The 13,368-nt window shown below is 48.0% G+C and overlaps 1 protein-coding gene across 3 annotated transcripts in view; it reads right to left on the reverse strand.

Moving 5' to 3' along the window:
• GTF2F1 (general transcription factor IIF subunit 1) overlaps positions 1 to 13,368 on the reverse strand; it is a 146,488-nt gene that overhangs the window by 35,031 nt on the left and 98,089 nt on the right. For all 3 annotated transcript variants that reach the window (XM_085600446.1, XM_085600444.1, XM_085600445.1), the window contains exons 8-9: positions 13,218 to 13,359; positions 11,290 to 11,354 (exon numbers count right to left, since the gene is read on the reverse strand). In XM_085600446.1, coding sequence (XP_085456572.1) covers positions 11,290 to 11,354; positions 13,218 to 13,359 — 207 coding nt within the window. The remainder of the gene's footprint in view (positions 1 to 11,289; positions 11,355 to 13,217; positions 13,360 to 13,368) is intronic.

A 13,368-nucleotide genomic window follows, 5' to 3' on the forward strand; every position in this document is an offset into this window, starting at 1 on the left:
AGCTGTCCTTCTCTGATGAGCATTTCTGCGCCTTCCTTGAACTGGTCAGGGAGATGTTGGAATATTTGCTCCAGTGTGTCATAGTGCGCTCTATCATAGCGAGCAAGGAGCGCTTGAGTGTTGGCTATGCGCCATATGTTGGCAGCTTGGGCGGCAACTCGCTTGCCAGAGGTTTCTAACACCTTGGACTCTTTGTCCGGGGGAGGAGCGTCACCTGTTGTTTGCGAGTGTGCCCTCTTGCGTGCATTCGCTACGACGATGGAGTCGAGTGGTAATTGTCCTCTGATGTAAGTAGGATCCCCAGGTGCTGATCTGTATTTTTTATCAATCCTGGGGTTTATCACTCGTGCCCTGGTGGGTTCTTTGAAAATGTCCTTGGCTGGTTTGAGGACCCCCTTCAACATTGGCAGAGTCTTTACATGTCTTTCTGAGGATGCAAAGGTGTCCATTAGAAAGTCATCTTCGATGGTATCAGAGTGAAGCTGTACCCCATGGTTATTTGCAGCACGTTCGATAAGAGCGTTGAACGCCGCAGTATCCTCCGTAGGAGATGTTTTTGCCCCATAGAGTTGTTGGTCCTGTGCATCGAGAGGTGCACTGGGGTCTGCTGGGTCGCCCCAAGTTTGATCAGGGTCCTGCTGGTCATCAGGGTCCGTGTCTACATGGTAGGGGACTTGGTCATCCATGTAGTCCTCCAATGCATCTGTATCGGAGCGTGTGGGGGAGAACCGGTGTGGATCCTGGTAGGATGAATGGAAGGGTTCATAAAGGAGAGGTTCCGATTCTGCAGGCAACTTCCTTTTTAGTGGGATCCTGAAAGGGTCCAACGGCGGCTCCGAAGTTATCCTTCGGTCGTGGAGAATCATCCTGCCAGTGTCGGCGTCGATGATACGTGCCGGAGACGTCTCAGCAGGTGTGACCGTAGGTTGGGTGACCCGTGTCCTGAGTTGGAACATTTTTGGGATTGTTGACGGAGGCAAGCCGAAGGTAATGTTGGCCGGCACCGAAGAGGCTGCTGGAGCTCCGATCGAACCGGAACCCGACGTGTCCTGGAGGACAGCTGTGGTTTTGCTGCCTTGCGCCGCACCAGGTCGTACTTGGGGCGCCTTCGAGGCTTTGGCACCGGCCAGGCTCGTAGAGGCGGCCGTAGATTTTTTCGGCGCCGGCGGTTCATCGAGTCGAGGTGCAGAGATCACCGTCGAAGTCTTCGATACCTGAGGCTGAGGTGTCGTCGAGGGAGCGATGCGAGACACAGCAGGCGGTACGGCCCTTGGTGTCGTTGGTGCCGGTAGCCGAGCAGGTTTGTCGGTGCCGATGGCTTTTTTCCGTTTCTCGACTCCAACGTCGCCCGCTTCAAGTTCGGCACCGAAGTCCCTCTTGGTGCGGTCGGTGCCGACGCGGTGCGCTGGCGTCGAAGGCCTCGATCCGACCAGCGCCACTTTCAGTTTCGGTTTCGGTGGAACCTGAGCAGCTTTCGGTTTCGGTTTTGTGGTAGGGAAACCAGCCTGTTTATGTAGTAATGGCTGCCGCTGAACGTCCGAGGCCGGGCCCGAGGGCGGGGCCGAAGAACTGCGGGATGGGTCTCGGGTAAGGCCCGAAGGCGATCCCTCGACCGGAGCCATAGGCTGTGGCACTGGTGTTTGAACGGTTTGAACAGGTAGGCCTTGTTCATCATTGGAGCTACTTTCTTCGGCCCCTAAGGCCTCCTCGTCGTCTCCTACCTCGGTGTCGTCTTCACCTCTGTGGAAGAGTGACTCGTCTACCTCGTCCGATCCGGGTTCGTGTTCGGAAACGGGACTGGAGGGCAAGACTTCTAATTCCTCGACGTCTTCGGCCTCGTCGAAGATGTCTGTTGGGGCCGGTGCCGCGTGCTGCGCCTCAAGTCTCGCCGCTCGTCGATTCCGCAGAGTCTTCTTGGAACGGAACCGGGCACAGGCCATGCATGTCGATTCGTCGTGGTCCGGCGAAAGGCATTTGTTGCACACCGGATGGACGTCGATGTGTGGGTACTTCGCATTGCATACCGGACACCTTTTGAATGGCGTCCTCGATTCCATCGTCGAAGTAGTCGATGGACAGGTAAATGCGAAAAAAGTCGGTGCTGAAAGTTAGTAAACTAACAGGATTGTATCGAAACCCGATCGATAAACAGTACCGACGCAAACTAAAGGCCTTTTGGCCTCGAAAAAATATTTTCCTAACTTGAGCTAAGATAGCACATCCGAACCCAATGGCGGAAAAAAACAATCTGAGGATGGAGAGGATGCCCATGCGCACTGTAGTCCAGGGGAGGAGTCACCTATCCAAGGATACTTCGAAGACTCTTCCAGGACAACAACGTGCAAACATCCGGACCCAACACTAGGCGGCGATCTATGCACAGATATGAATTCAGCAGCCCACATGCCTCGAACAAGCATGTTTCTCATTGGCTGATTACAATGAGACACGGTGCAATATACATCACAAGAAGCGCGCAAACTACTTTGCCAGCCCCTACATGGGTGTTTCCAGATCCGTGGTGGCAGTGAACTGGCTGGGCACAGCGTAGTGCCATATTTCAGTTGTGCTCCACTTCATAAGTGGCCACTCCATGAGCAGCAGACCTTGCTCAGCAGTAGGTAAGCTGGCGCTTCTTGCTCTCCTACTGGGCCTTGAGACACCGTTGCCATTTCTCTGAAGCTCCAGAAGGCACGACCTGGGATGTACAGCCGGAACAGGATGGAAGTGTGACAAGCTCTTTAACAGGGCATGGGGTGAACATATACCTGTTTTGTTCAAGTTACAAAGGTCATGTGTGGGACGAGCAGTCGCAACACAACTTGTTGGTGCAGAGTGAGTGTGGTGGCAACTACAACTTGGTGAAAGCAGGGAAGGGCTCGAGGCCAGCAGGACCTTCTTCCAAACAGGAGACGTGAGTCTGGGCTGACTGAGAACGAGTACGTCGGTTCAGTTAATTGTGCTAACCTGCAGCCGACCTACAGCCAAATGTTAGAGTTAAAAAGAGAACCCTGTTCTAGAGGTCTTAGTAATGTCCATGCTTAAGATTACCGGATGACTCTATGCCACAGACGAATTAACGATCCAGTTCAGGGCTTTCCTTTAACAGAGCCTTGTTGTCAGGAATTTTAGCTCAATAGAACCAACTGATATGAACCAGGACTACAACGCCCCGAATGCATAATTAAGGCAAAACTGAGCATGAGACTGCTATGTTCTTGCTGTCATGGACTTAACTGATATTCTTACTGCAGCTGCACCTTCAGAGGGCCATCTTCGTGGCATTGAATATCACAGGATTCCATAATTGCAACTGATAAATAAAATCAAACACATGCTGGACCTTATTCAGCACACTTTATAGTGCTCTCTAAAAACTGAGCATTTCTTTGCAATAATTGTTTCAAGCCTCGTACAAGAGACCATACTTAGATTTTACCCCTAGGGTCTTGGGGACGAGACTGTGTTTGGTTAGCCATATCATAATATCCTTTGACTTTGATTTTGTGTGTTTAAGCTTTATTTCGACAACTAGTGTCATAAAAGCTAGAAAAAGCTTTTTTATAAAAGAGATACATAATAAGCTGATCAGACAGCAACATACTAACAGTAATATATACAAGTAGTCCATACAAGTACACTGCTGCACCCTCGGTGTGAAGTGCAGTTACCGGGATCAGCTGGTTAAAAAATTAATACACATCATATCAGTAAGAACATACATTTAATGCAATAAAAATAAAAGGGGAGGAACAGTGTCACAATTCATCTTGATAAAATACTTTATAATAGGGTCAGGCTGCAGCCCCCCGTAGACCTACTAAAAAGTTCCAACCCTCATTTTGGTAACAGCATGGGAGGTTAAGAATAAGAACAGAAAGTGCACATGCGTAACGTGATTTTAGAGCTAAAATGAGCAGCATTAGAGCCCTGCAGCAGTTGCGTGTCAGCATAATTCGGCAGAGTGCTGTGCCATTCCGGTCAGGGTCTTCTGTCTGATAAGCCATGCATGACTAAGGAACCTTGCCACACTGCATGCAAAAAGAGTTCTGGGATCAGACCCAAGGATGCGCAGGGCAACCTGTTAGTCCTGTGAGCCCAGTTGCCGGCATATCGTTTATTTTTATTTTTAAATTATATTTGATTGAACTTTCTATGCAAAACATTCTTGGAGCACAGTGTAGCATCATACCAAAAGCATACAAAACACACGATGGTCTGTAAATTACAGAAATATAAAACACATGAAGATCTTCTGTAAATAAATGTACAGTTGAAATGGGATGCCCATATATTGATCTGGCACCAGGCGCGAAAACCCTCCCGCCAGCACAGGTGTGTTATCCTGGGTACTAAGGTATCGTGGAATCATGATATCTAAGGTGACGCAGCAGAGGATGGGCAACCAAAAGCAGGCTAAGTAACAGGAGTATGGATACTGCTATCGAGCGCAGAGGTAAACACGCCACTTGTATCAGTCTCTCTAGTGGACAAGTATGTTGTGTAAAGCCCCCAGAAGTTCTTGGGTCGGCTCGGGGGGTGCAAGTAGGTCGCTGAAGTTCTCGGTTTGGTTGCTACAATAGAGCATGTCATGCAACCACTTTGCCATAGTAGGTGTAGGGCCCCTAGACCAGCTTATAGCTACCCTCCGTTTCGCCATGAGGAGTCCCATGTCTACTAATCTACGAATTGCCTTGGGCAGCTGTTTGGAATATCCCAAAAGGGCCAGAGCTGGGTCCGGAGGGAGTGTCGAGTCAGTTATTTTCCCCAGTTCTTGATAGACCATGCCAGATTAAAGAAATCTGCGGACTGTGCAGGACATCTGTTGCAAGCCGGGCTATCCGACAGCCCGAACCTATGTAATCTCTCTGGAGTGTAATACACTCTGTTCACATACTTGAAGTGTATCAGCCTATGTCTGCAGTGTAAAGAAATACGTTGTGTAGTAGTATAACAGTAAGTCCACATGGGGTCATCTATAGTTTGTTGTGAATCACACTGCCAGGCGAGCCTGGCCGCGGTATAGTGATTTGCCCTATGGGACATTGCTAGCTTATATGGGCAGGAGTAATAATGGGAATGATGCAATCCTAACAAAGTCTTATTAGGTGGCAATCATTTTGCATTTGGTTTTTAATGTCTTAAATATAAGGTCTGGGAACTGCCCTGCATTGTTAAGTGTCTCAAGAGAGGAAATGTCAGGCGCAGCAAGACCAACAAGTCCCATACTATGGGTCACCATGGGCCTTAAGGAGACTGTATTCCTATGGTAAGGTGGTATGATAAGTGGTGCAAGCCTGGAGCGCAGTGTTCTGTTTGGTATGTATTGCTTGAATTGAACTTGTAGGTATAGCGGTGCTGTTTATGCTGGTATGCAAAAGATGGGAAGATGCAACATACTGATTTCATGGTGTAGAAGACACTTTTTTTTTTTTTTTTGAAAAACCTTTATTGACATTTCAATCAATAACAAGTATGGGCCTACAACCCCCCGGGGCCGGCCGCTAAGCAGTCAGAGCAACAGAGATCAAATGTTAACACAGGCAGCACCTCGGGGAGCAGAATCTTTATGCTAATATAGTCTGGCCAGTGAAGAGCGCAGGTAGGACACCAGGATAAAAAGGGGTTTTCATTTTATAATCGAAAAAGACAGAAGGATCAGGTGCCGAACAATTTCCCAACAGCGATAAGAGGCAGGCAGAGTGATAAACGTAAGCAATAAACAGCAATCTATTGGATCAATGGCGCAGACACAGGAAATTCAGGATGGGGAAGAATATCATGCCCAGCTGCGCCTGCAGTCCCCTGCCCTAAAGCCCAGAGAACACCCCGGAAATTGTGGCACACATGAAAAGGCAACGATTCACAACAAAGGAGGTGTACCACACTGATCCCAGAAAAGAGAAAACAAGAAGAAGCAGAGAAGAAAAAGGAGGCCATGGAAAAAGGAGATTAAAGACTAAAGAATCCCCTCCCCCAACCCCCCACCCTGCACCTCTGCAGATGAGTACGCCCCCCCCCCCCCCCAGCAGTGTGCCTGTCGCCCTGGAACCAGACCCGAAATATAGAAGAAACAGGGAAAAAGGAGTAAGAAAAGAACCCCACCAGAAGGGGGGGTAGAGAGAGTATTAATAAACTGGAGGAGGGCCTTCAAAACATGCCCCCAACGTCTCCCTCCCGCACATTATGTTTCCCCCAAAGCAAATAGTAAACAACACAAAATCGACCATGTCAAAGAAAGATGGGGAGCATTTTGCACCTACTATACCGACAGTTATACCATGAGAGCACGCAACCCCGAGCCCGCCCGCCTATTAGCCGACCACCACTGAAAGAGCATTCTTATCCTTGGCCACTCTTGGCAAATCCGCCCATGCATACCCCTCGACCCGGCGCCATGTCCAATGCTACACGGTAAAGGAGCGTCCAAAAACGACCAGGAAGCGACGCACCCCGGTGGGGTGGAAGTCTCTGAGTACCAACCCAGTCAGCATTATGGAGGAACGTCTTTCCCAGTGCTGCCCCACTGCACACAAGGTCCAGGAAGGCGGAATCAGCCAGAGTAGACAACCGTTGCTGGAGTTTTCCCAGGGTCGCCGGAGGCCGCACACCGGACAAGGCTACCCCCCCCCCCACTCAGGTCCAATACCTCCGGGACAGATCAGACCCACAGCCAGCCGATCACACAATAGTAGACTGTCCGGAGTTTCCAGCTGGTCACTAGGCACAGGGGTGGCCCCGACGTTGTCGTCCTGAGTGCAGTGCAGGAAGTCCCTGTGTATCGGAGGACAGGCAGGCCGCAACTGTCCCAACGCTGATGCCACACCATCAAGCCTACTCCCCAATACCCAAACGCCATGAAGCAAGGAGGAATGAAAGGCACCGAGAGCCTCGAGAAGGTCCCAGTACCCCAACACAGCTCTCTGCGATCGCTCCGCTACGCTCCCCAGAGTCGCACACTCCCGATCCTGCTGTGACCTGGTGGACAGGATGGTAGACTTCATCGTGACAAGATGGCCGCCGGGTAGGTCCAACCCGTATTGGGACCGGGACCCAGGGGCAAGCGCATCAAGGTCCATGTCGCTGGCAAACAGGGTTCCAGAGGCAGACCAAAAATGTATCCGTTATGTAGTCACGGGCAACAGTCGTCCCCACCACGGACCAGCGTCCGCGAAAATCCGGGAGCAGCCCGCAGGAATCAGGGCGAGTTACGGGCGGCGTTCGGGCAGCTCACCGTCGAAGGCAGAGGCAATCACCGGAGAGTCGTGGAACTGCCACCCCGGGCATGCACTTGTTCCGCTCCGCTTAGTGGTGGGAAGCGACCACGGCGAAATGTAGGCCGATAGTCGCACCGATCCGGCAGTCCGACTCCACCCAGTCACCAAAGGCCGCTGTTGTGAAACTGCCACCCGGCCAAGGTGTCCACTCGAGGTCCCGGCTCCAGGGCCGCGCAGGCCGCAAATTGCAAATACCCGTTTCTCCGGCGGTACAGCCGCCAGAAACTTCGGAGTCACTCGATCGGTTGCCGCTCTCATTCACAAACACGGGCGCATAGCGCAGGCTGAGGATCTAATGCAGGATATCCGTGCGGGATACGGAGGTTCACGGAGCCGGGAGTCTACGCTGCCGTCCCGGTCGCCATCTTGGCTCCTCCCCTAGAAGACACTCTTTATGACATTGTTAGCATGAGGTATCAAGGATGGGTCTGAAACCATTTTTGAAATTTCCCTTCTCTCCCTCTCCCCAGCTGCAACTAGAAACTGAAAGAGGACCACTCCCGCCCCGCCCCTGAATATTCCACTGGAAAGAAAGCCTTATTATCACAGAAAGAGGACTAACCCAGTCCCTCCGTTACCTGTATAGTTCTTAACCCCTGCCCTCCTGAATCCTCAGCCCCCTCCCTCTGAAACCAGCAGACACTGACACAGAAATGGGACTACCCCAGCCCACAGAGCAACCATCTTGAAACAGGATTCCATCCTCTCACTATGTGTGTTTATCTATATACATGTGTATGTTTATACATATCTCCACTACTCTGATTTATTACTCTGATTAAATGTGTATTTATACATACACTCATATGTTTGTATTTATCTCTATATATCTATATACATGTGTGTTTATACATACATGTTTGTACACACACATGTATATATTTATCTCTATATATCTATACTTAAGCGATTCTATCTCCGCACGCCCTTTCTATCGCATGTCCTCCAATCCTACACCACCGAAAGGCCCCCTACTACTATCTCCCCCCCCCCCCACTTAATTCTCACCACGGGCCCTCACTTTTATGATCGATAGGCTCTAAACACCATCCTTCTCACTTTATCACTCCAGTCCTTATTCACCATGCCTGCCACCACAGTTCCCCACCCCCCTATGTCTTACCTCCTGAAACCTCTTTGCCCAAACTCCTACATATCCTACCCCCCCAACCTCTCAATCACCGCCTCAAAAAAACTCAAACACAATCTAATCAAACATCATCATGAAACACTCATAACAGATCTCTATCACAACCCCTACAAAGGACAGGAAAAATCCGATCTCATCTTCTACACCACCCGACCCCTGAAATGGAACTCTACCCTCACCAACTACCTACGCATCAGCAAAACCTCCAACATCCCTCACTGCCATATACTGACAATATCTCACTCCCCCATGTTCAAAGGCAAGGCCACCCTCACTATCTATAGAAACGGTATCATACTGATCCAAGCCACTGACACCAACCTACGCTCTTTTGAATCTATATTCCCCACTCTCTGCAAGTCTCTCGCCCTCATACATAACACCTCCCTAAACAAATCCCACCACAGAGATGCCATCCAGAAAAATGATACCCACATCAGCCTCCCCAAAGCTTCCGTTCCGCCACTACCACAAGCATGACCACAGTTTCCACGCACATACCCCCTCACCTGAAGCCGGACACAAACTTCCCACCCACCCAGACCAGGAACCCTCACCCCCAGAACAACCACACAAATAGAACTACCACTATCAGCACAGACCCGAACCCCTACGTCAATCCTCCCACTCAACCCATCTCCGTTCCCAAATTCCCGCCCCAAAACCACACACCCTTCTGTCCATCCACCCACATCATTAATGAAACAGCTTCCACTCCGAATAGACACAACCCCTCCTCTCCCCCTCCCTAACTGCGTACTGAACCCTTGCCACCTCCACTTAAAGCACCCTCCGAAACCGCCCCTAACAGACAAAGCACCAACACAACCCCCGCTCCCACACCCACCAACCTGTTCCCTGCATACTTTGAACACTTCACTCCCAACAAGTCGCAGCCACTCATCCCCGCTCGCTCCCTCCCTCCCTCCCTCCCTAACCAAACCCCACGCCAGACCTAAAGGAAAGTCTAAATCTCATGGTAACTCTGCTCAATAAAGTGATTCTAAGTATCAATAAAATCCGAACTTCCCTCGAAACCGGCATTGACCATGCCCACTGCTCACCCCTCTACCCCTCGCCCTACACCAGACCCCCACTCCAACCCCCAGAATCTCAGCCTAACAAATGGCTCACCACTCCTTCAAAAGAATGCGCTCACAGACCGTTTCGATCCACTCCCAAGATGTCACACAGCGAAGCGACAGAGCTGGCCAAAGCATACAAATCGACACCAACCAGAAAAAGAGAACCTACCTCCAATAACCAGGTGATCACTGGTATCGGGAGAAACCCTGTTCCACCCAGGTCACCGGCCAGACCGCCAGCATACCTCTCTGATATCCCAAGGGCTCCCACCTCTCAGAAACATGACAGCAACTCGAGGAATACCAACTGTCTACTTATAAACTGTAGATCTGCCTCCAAGTATGAGACAGAACTGGCTGAAACAATCCTTAACTATGACATTGACATTGCATTCATCAAGAGACTTGGCTTAATGAATCATCCTACCCGATCCTCGACTTACTAGTTCCTCCTGAATTCTCAATCATCAAAAAAGACCGAATCGACCAAATAGGCGGGGGCTTAGCCATTATCCACAAGAATACCATCACGATGGTGGAATCTGTCTCCTCAACTTACAGCACCTTTGAATATCTCAACACCTCTATTCGGTTGAAAAACAATAAGTCAACAAACTGCCACCTTCTCTACCACCCCCCAGGTAACACTCTCCCTTTCCTCGACCAACTATCAGACTTGGTAACACACTGCTCACTCTCAGATGCCATGCTTGAGTTTGAAGAAAAAAAAATCACCAAAACTGGTTCAGCAAAGAAGACATTTAGTCAGGACCACGGTCTTTAAGCTGGTTTTTCTTCCTAAGCACATACAACCAGGTCATCCATGGTACATGCGCAGTATCAATAGCATAATGGAGGTCATTTTTGGTATATTTGAAGCACTCATGACAAAATCCTGGCACTGGCACACTGTAGGTGATTGATAGTTTTTGGGCGGTGGCCAAAAGGTTTTTTAAAAAGCCAACTCCTCTTGTGCTTCAGGCTTCACTAGAACATCATGAAAGTCCTTGAAATGTATTAAGCGCCCTTTCAGAGCCTACGGTGTTTTAAAATGAACTAACTGATCTTATTTTTCTCCAAACAATTCTCAGTAGGAGCACCATCCCCGCAAAACACCTCCTAAAAGAATTTTGGACCACTCACTGGAATGAGGGACACGTGTTTTGCCCCCGACAACTTTCAAAGATCACCAGCTGTCACTGCATGGTATCAAGTTTAATTGCCATCTATTTGCTCCTCAATTCTGTCTGGCCCCTACCCTACGTTCCCTACCTCTGCCTTGCCTTACGACAAATAACTCACCGCATGATACCCGACACCATGTTCCTTGTGACCTGTTGGAGCGGCTTCTCTCTATATACGGTCTCTAATTCAACCGCCTACTGACATTTATTTTTCTTTTACCTTTTCCCCTCTTATTATTTACAATTTCTTTTGGGTGCTGTATTTTATGCTACCTTGATATGATGCGATTCACATTAGTTTTGATATAAGTTCATGTTTATTTTACAACATCCTTCTATACAGATTCCTCTGTAATAGCCTTAGGTTCTTCATTAAGCACCGTTCTGTATTTTGTTAGTGTTTCTCCCTCCATTGTTGACTTGTTTTTTCAAAATGGTCAATAAAAGTCTTTTGAAAGATTTTTTTTTTTTTTTTAAATGTTTCACTGCTACATCCAAGAAGACTCCTAAGAACCTGTGTGGAAAGGGGAAGATTGGCTGGGAGGAAATTAAAAGGGGAATACGGAGGAGCAGGGGGGATGAGTTGACCTTACCTTGGGGAATATTATCTTCCTCTTTCTTCTGTTTTGGTTTTCCTGGGCCCTCATCATCAGAACTACTGCAAACAATTAGGAACCAGAAGAGTATATGTAAGAATCAGCACCTTAAATAGCAGTACTCATAATGAAAGGCATCAACATCCTCAAACGACTAAACTATTGCTGTCTAATGCATCGGCATGGATTCACTAAAATGGCATAGGTGGTGGAAGCAACATCATGCTCCTTTTATTGCAATGTTGACCTGTTCCATATCCCACTCTACACCCCTCAATAGCATCCAATATGCTGTTGAGGACCCAGCAACCCCGTATGTTGCTGGATATATATAGATATATATATATATATATATATATATATATATATATATATATATATATATATATATATATATATATATATATATTTTTTACATCATTAATTTGTAGCTCGCTTATTAGGCCAATGCAGGGGAACTCCGCTTAGATGGTAAGAAGCATTGAGCCAGGTGATACATTTACTGTGGGGTAAAAGTCCATGGTAAAGGGGGTCAGGTGGGATTAGAGGGGCAGCTTGGTGGAGAGGCTCTTTCCTGCAGATGCAGACCCCAAAAGGAATCCCGGTATCCCATGCCCATGCTGCTGTTCTTCACAGTTCTTCGCAGTGAAAGAAAGTCCTCTACAACTCAGAGGTAGTGGTATGTATAATGCACAGTTAATATGATGTTAAAATGTTTTGTAGAGTGCACAGCTACCAACAAGGAACTAAAGCTGCCATGACCAAATTGAATCCAACAGTAAACAGATTATTTCCAAGCATCTTCAAAAGGGCAAGGTAATTACTGGTAAAAAGCAAGTAAGGAGGGAGAGAATTTCACATTCAAGGAGGCCACACACAAAAAGGAAGTTGTCCTAGTTTCAATTTATGGATCTTTTGAGGAGTTAGTATGCATGTTTTGGCTGAAAGCAGATTCTGTGTAGGTACATGAACAGTGATCAGAGATTTTATGCTGCAACTGTTCTATGGATGGCCTTATGGCAGCTAGAGTGCTCTGGAGTTTGTTTTAGGGGATACTGCCAAATAGAATGCATTATAATAATTAAGGAACAACTCCTAATGCCTGCATCCTTTCAAATTTTTGAGCAGCTGGCTGGAGAATTTCCAGTGTGCACATGTATAAAAAACCAGGACTATGAACATTTTGCCATCAGTGCTGAACAATCAATATTACTGCTAAACATAAACCAGAGATTATCAACAGAGTTTACTGGGGTGGGACATTCTACCAGCAATGACCACTATGCATTTAGCTAGATAAATGATAATTCTCCTAAAATCAGTACATCTGTCTTGTCTGTAATAAGCTTAAGACCATTCCTTTCCTTTGAATTTGCTACATATTTCATACAGTCCATAAAATTAGTCTGCGCCTGGAAGAAATCATAATGATTTTTTTATGATTATCCGGGCATCTTCACCGTATGTCCTAAGGTCCACCTCATCCGATCTATTACGATGGACCACATATGTTAAACAAGGTTGTTCTCTGGTATGACTCCTGTGGGACACCATACTCAAATTTGGTATAGGTGGAAGTGTAAGGTGGCAACATCAATGAGAGACAAAACTTCAATCATGGCCATTTTTGGAATCATTAGCACCACCCATTTTCCAGAGACACTGTGGCTCACCCAACTCAAGTCCACTGGTTATCACTCTGCCCCCATCACCCCCAGACCTCAAGGGCTTTGGTCATCACCAGAAGCACTTAGAGACGCTATCTCTTACTTACTTGAACTGTGCACGCACTCACCAACAAGGGATCTACATCATTTCTCTTCCTTGCAGCCACTGGTTGCTAACCTCTTCTCCTCCTCCTTACAAGGACTGACACTGAACCCCCACCGCCATCTGAATTTGTTGGATGCCCATTTTAATCATACCTAGACTGGTCAGACATGTAGTCCACTTCCTGTCCCTCAAAGTCCCCATCATCACTCTCCTCCAGAGCTTCGTCATCAGACCCCTTCTTTTTCTTCTTCTTCCCAGGTGCTGCCTTTTTCTTCGGTTTTGGTGGTTTGTCCTCTGAGCAAA

This window comes from Triturus cristatus, chromosome 4_2 (assembly GCF_964204655.1).
Source record: "Triturus cristatus chromosome 4_2, aTriCri1.1, whole genome shotgun sequence".
NCBI lineage: Eukaryota > Metazoa > Chordata > Amphibia > Caudata > Salamandridae > Triturus > Triturus cristatus.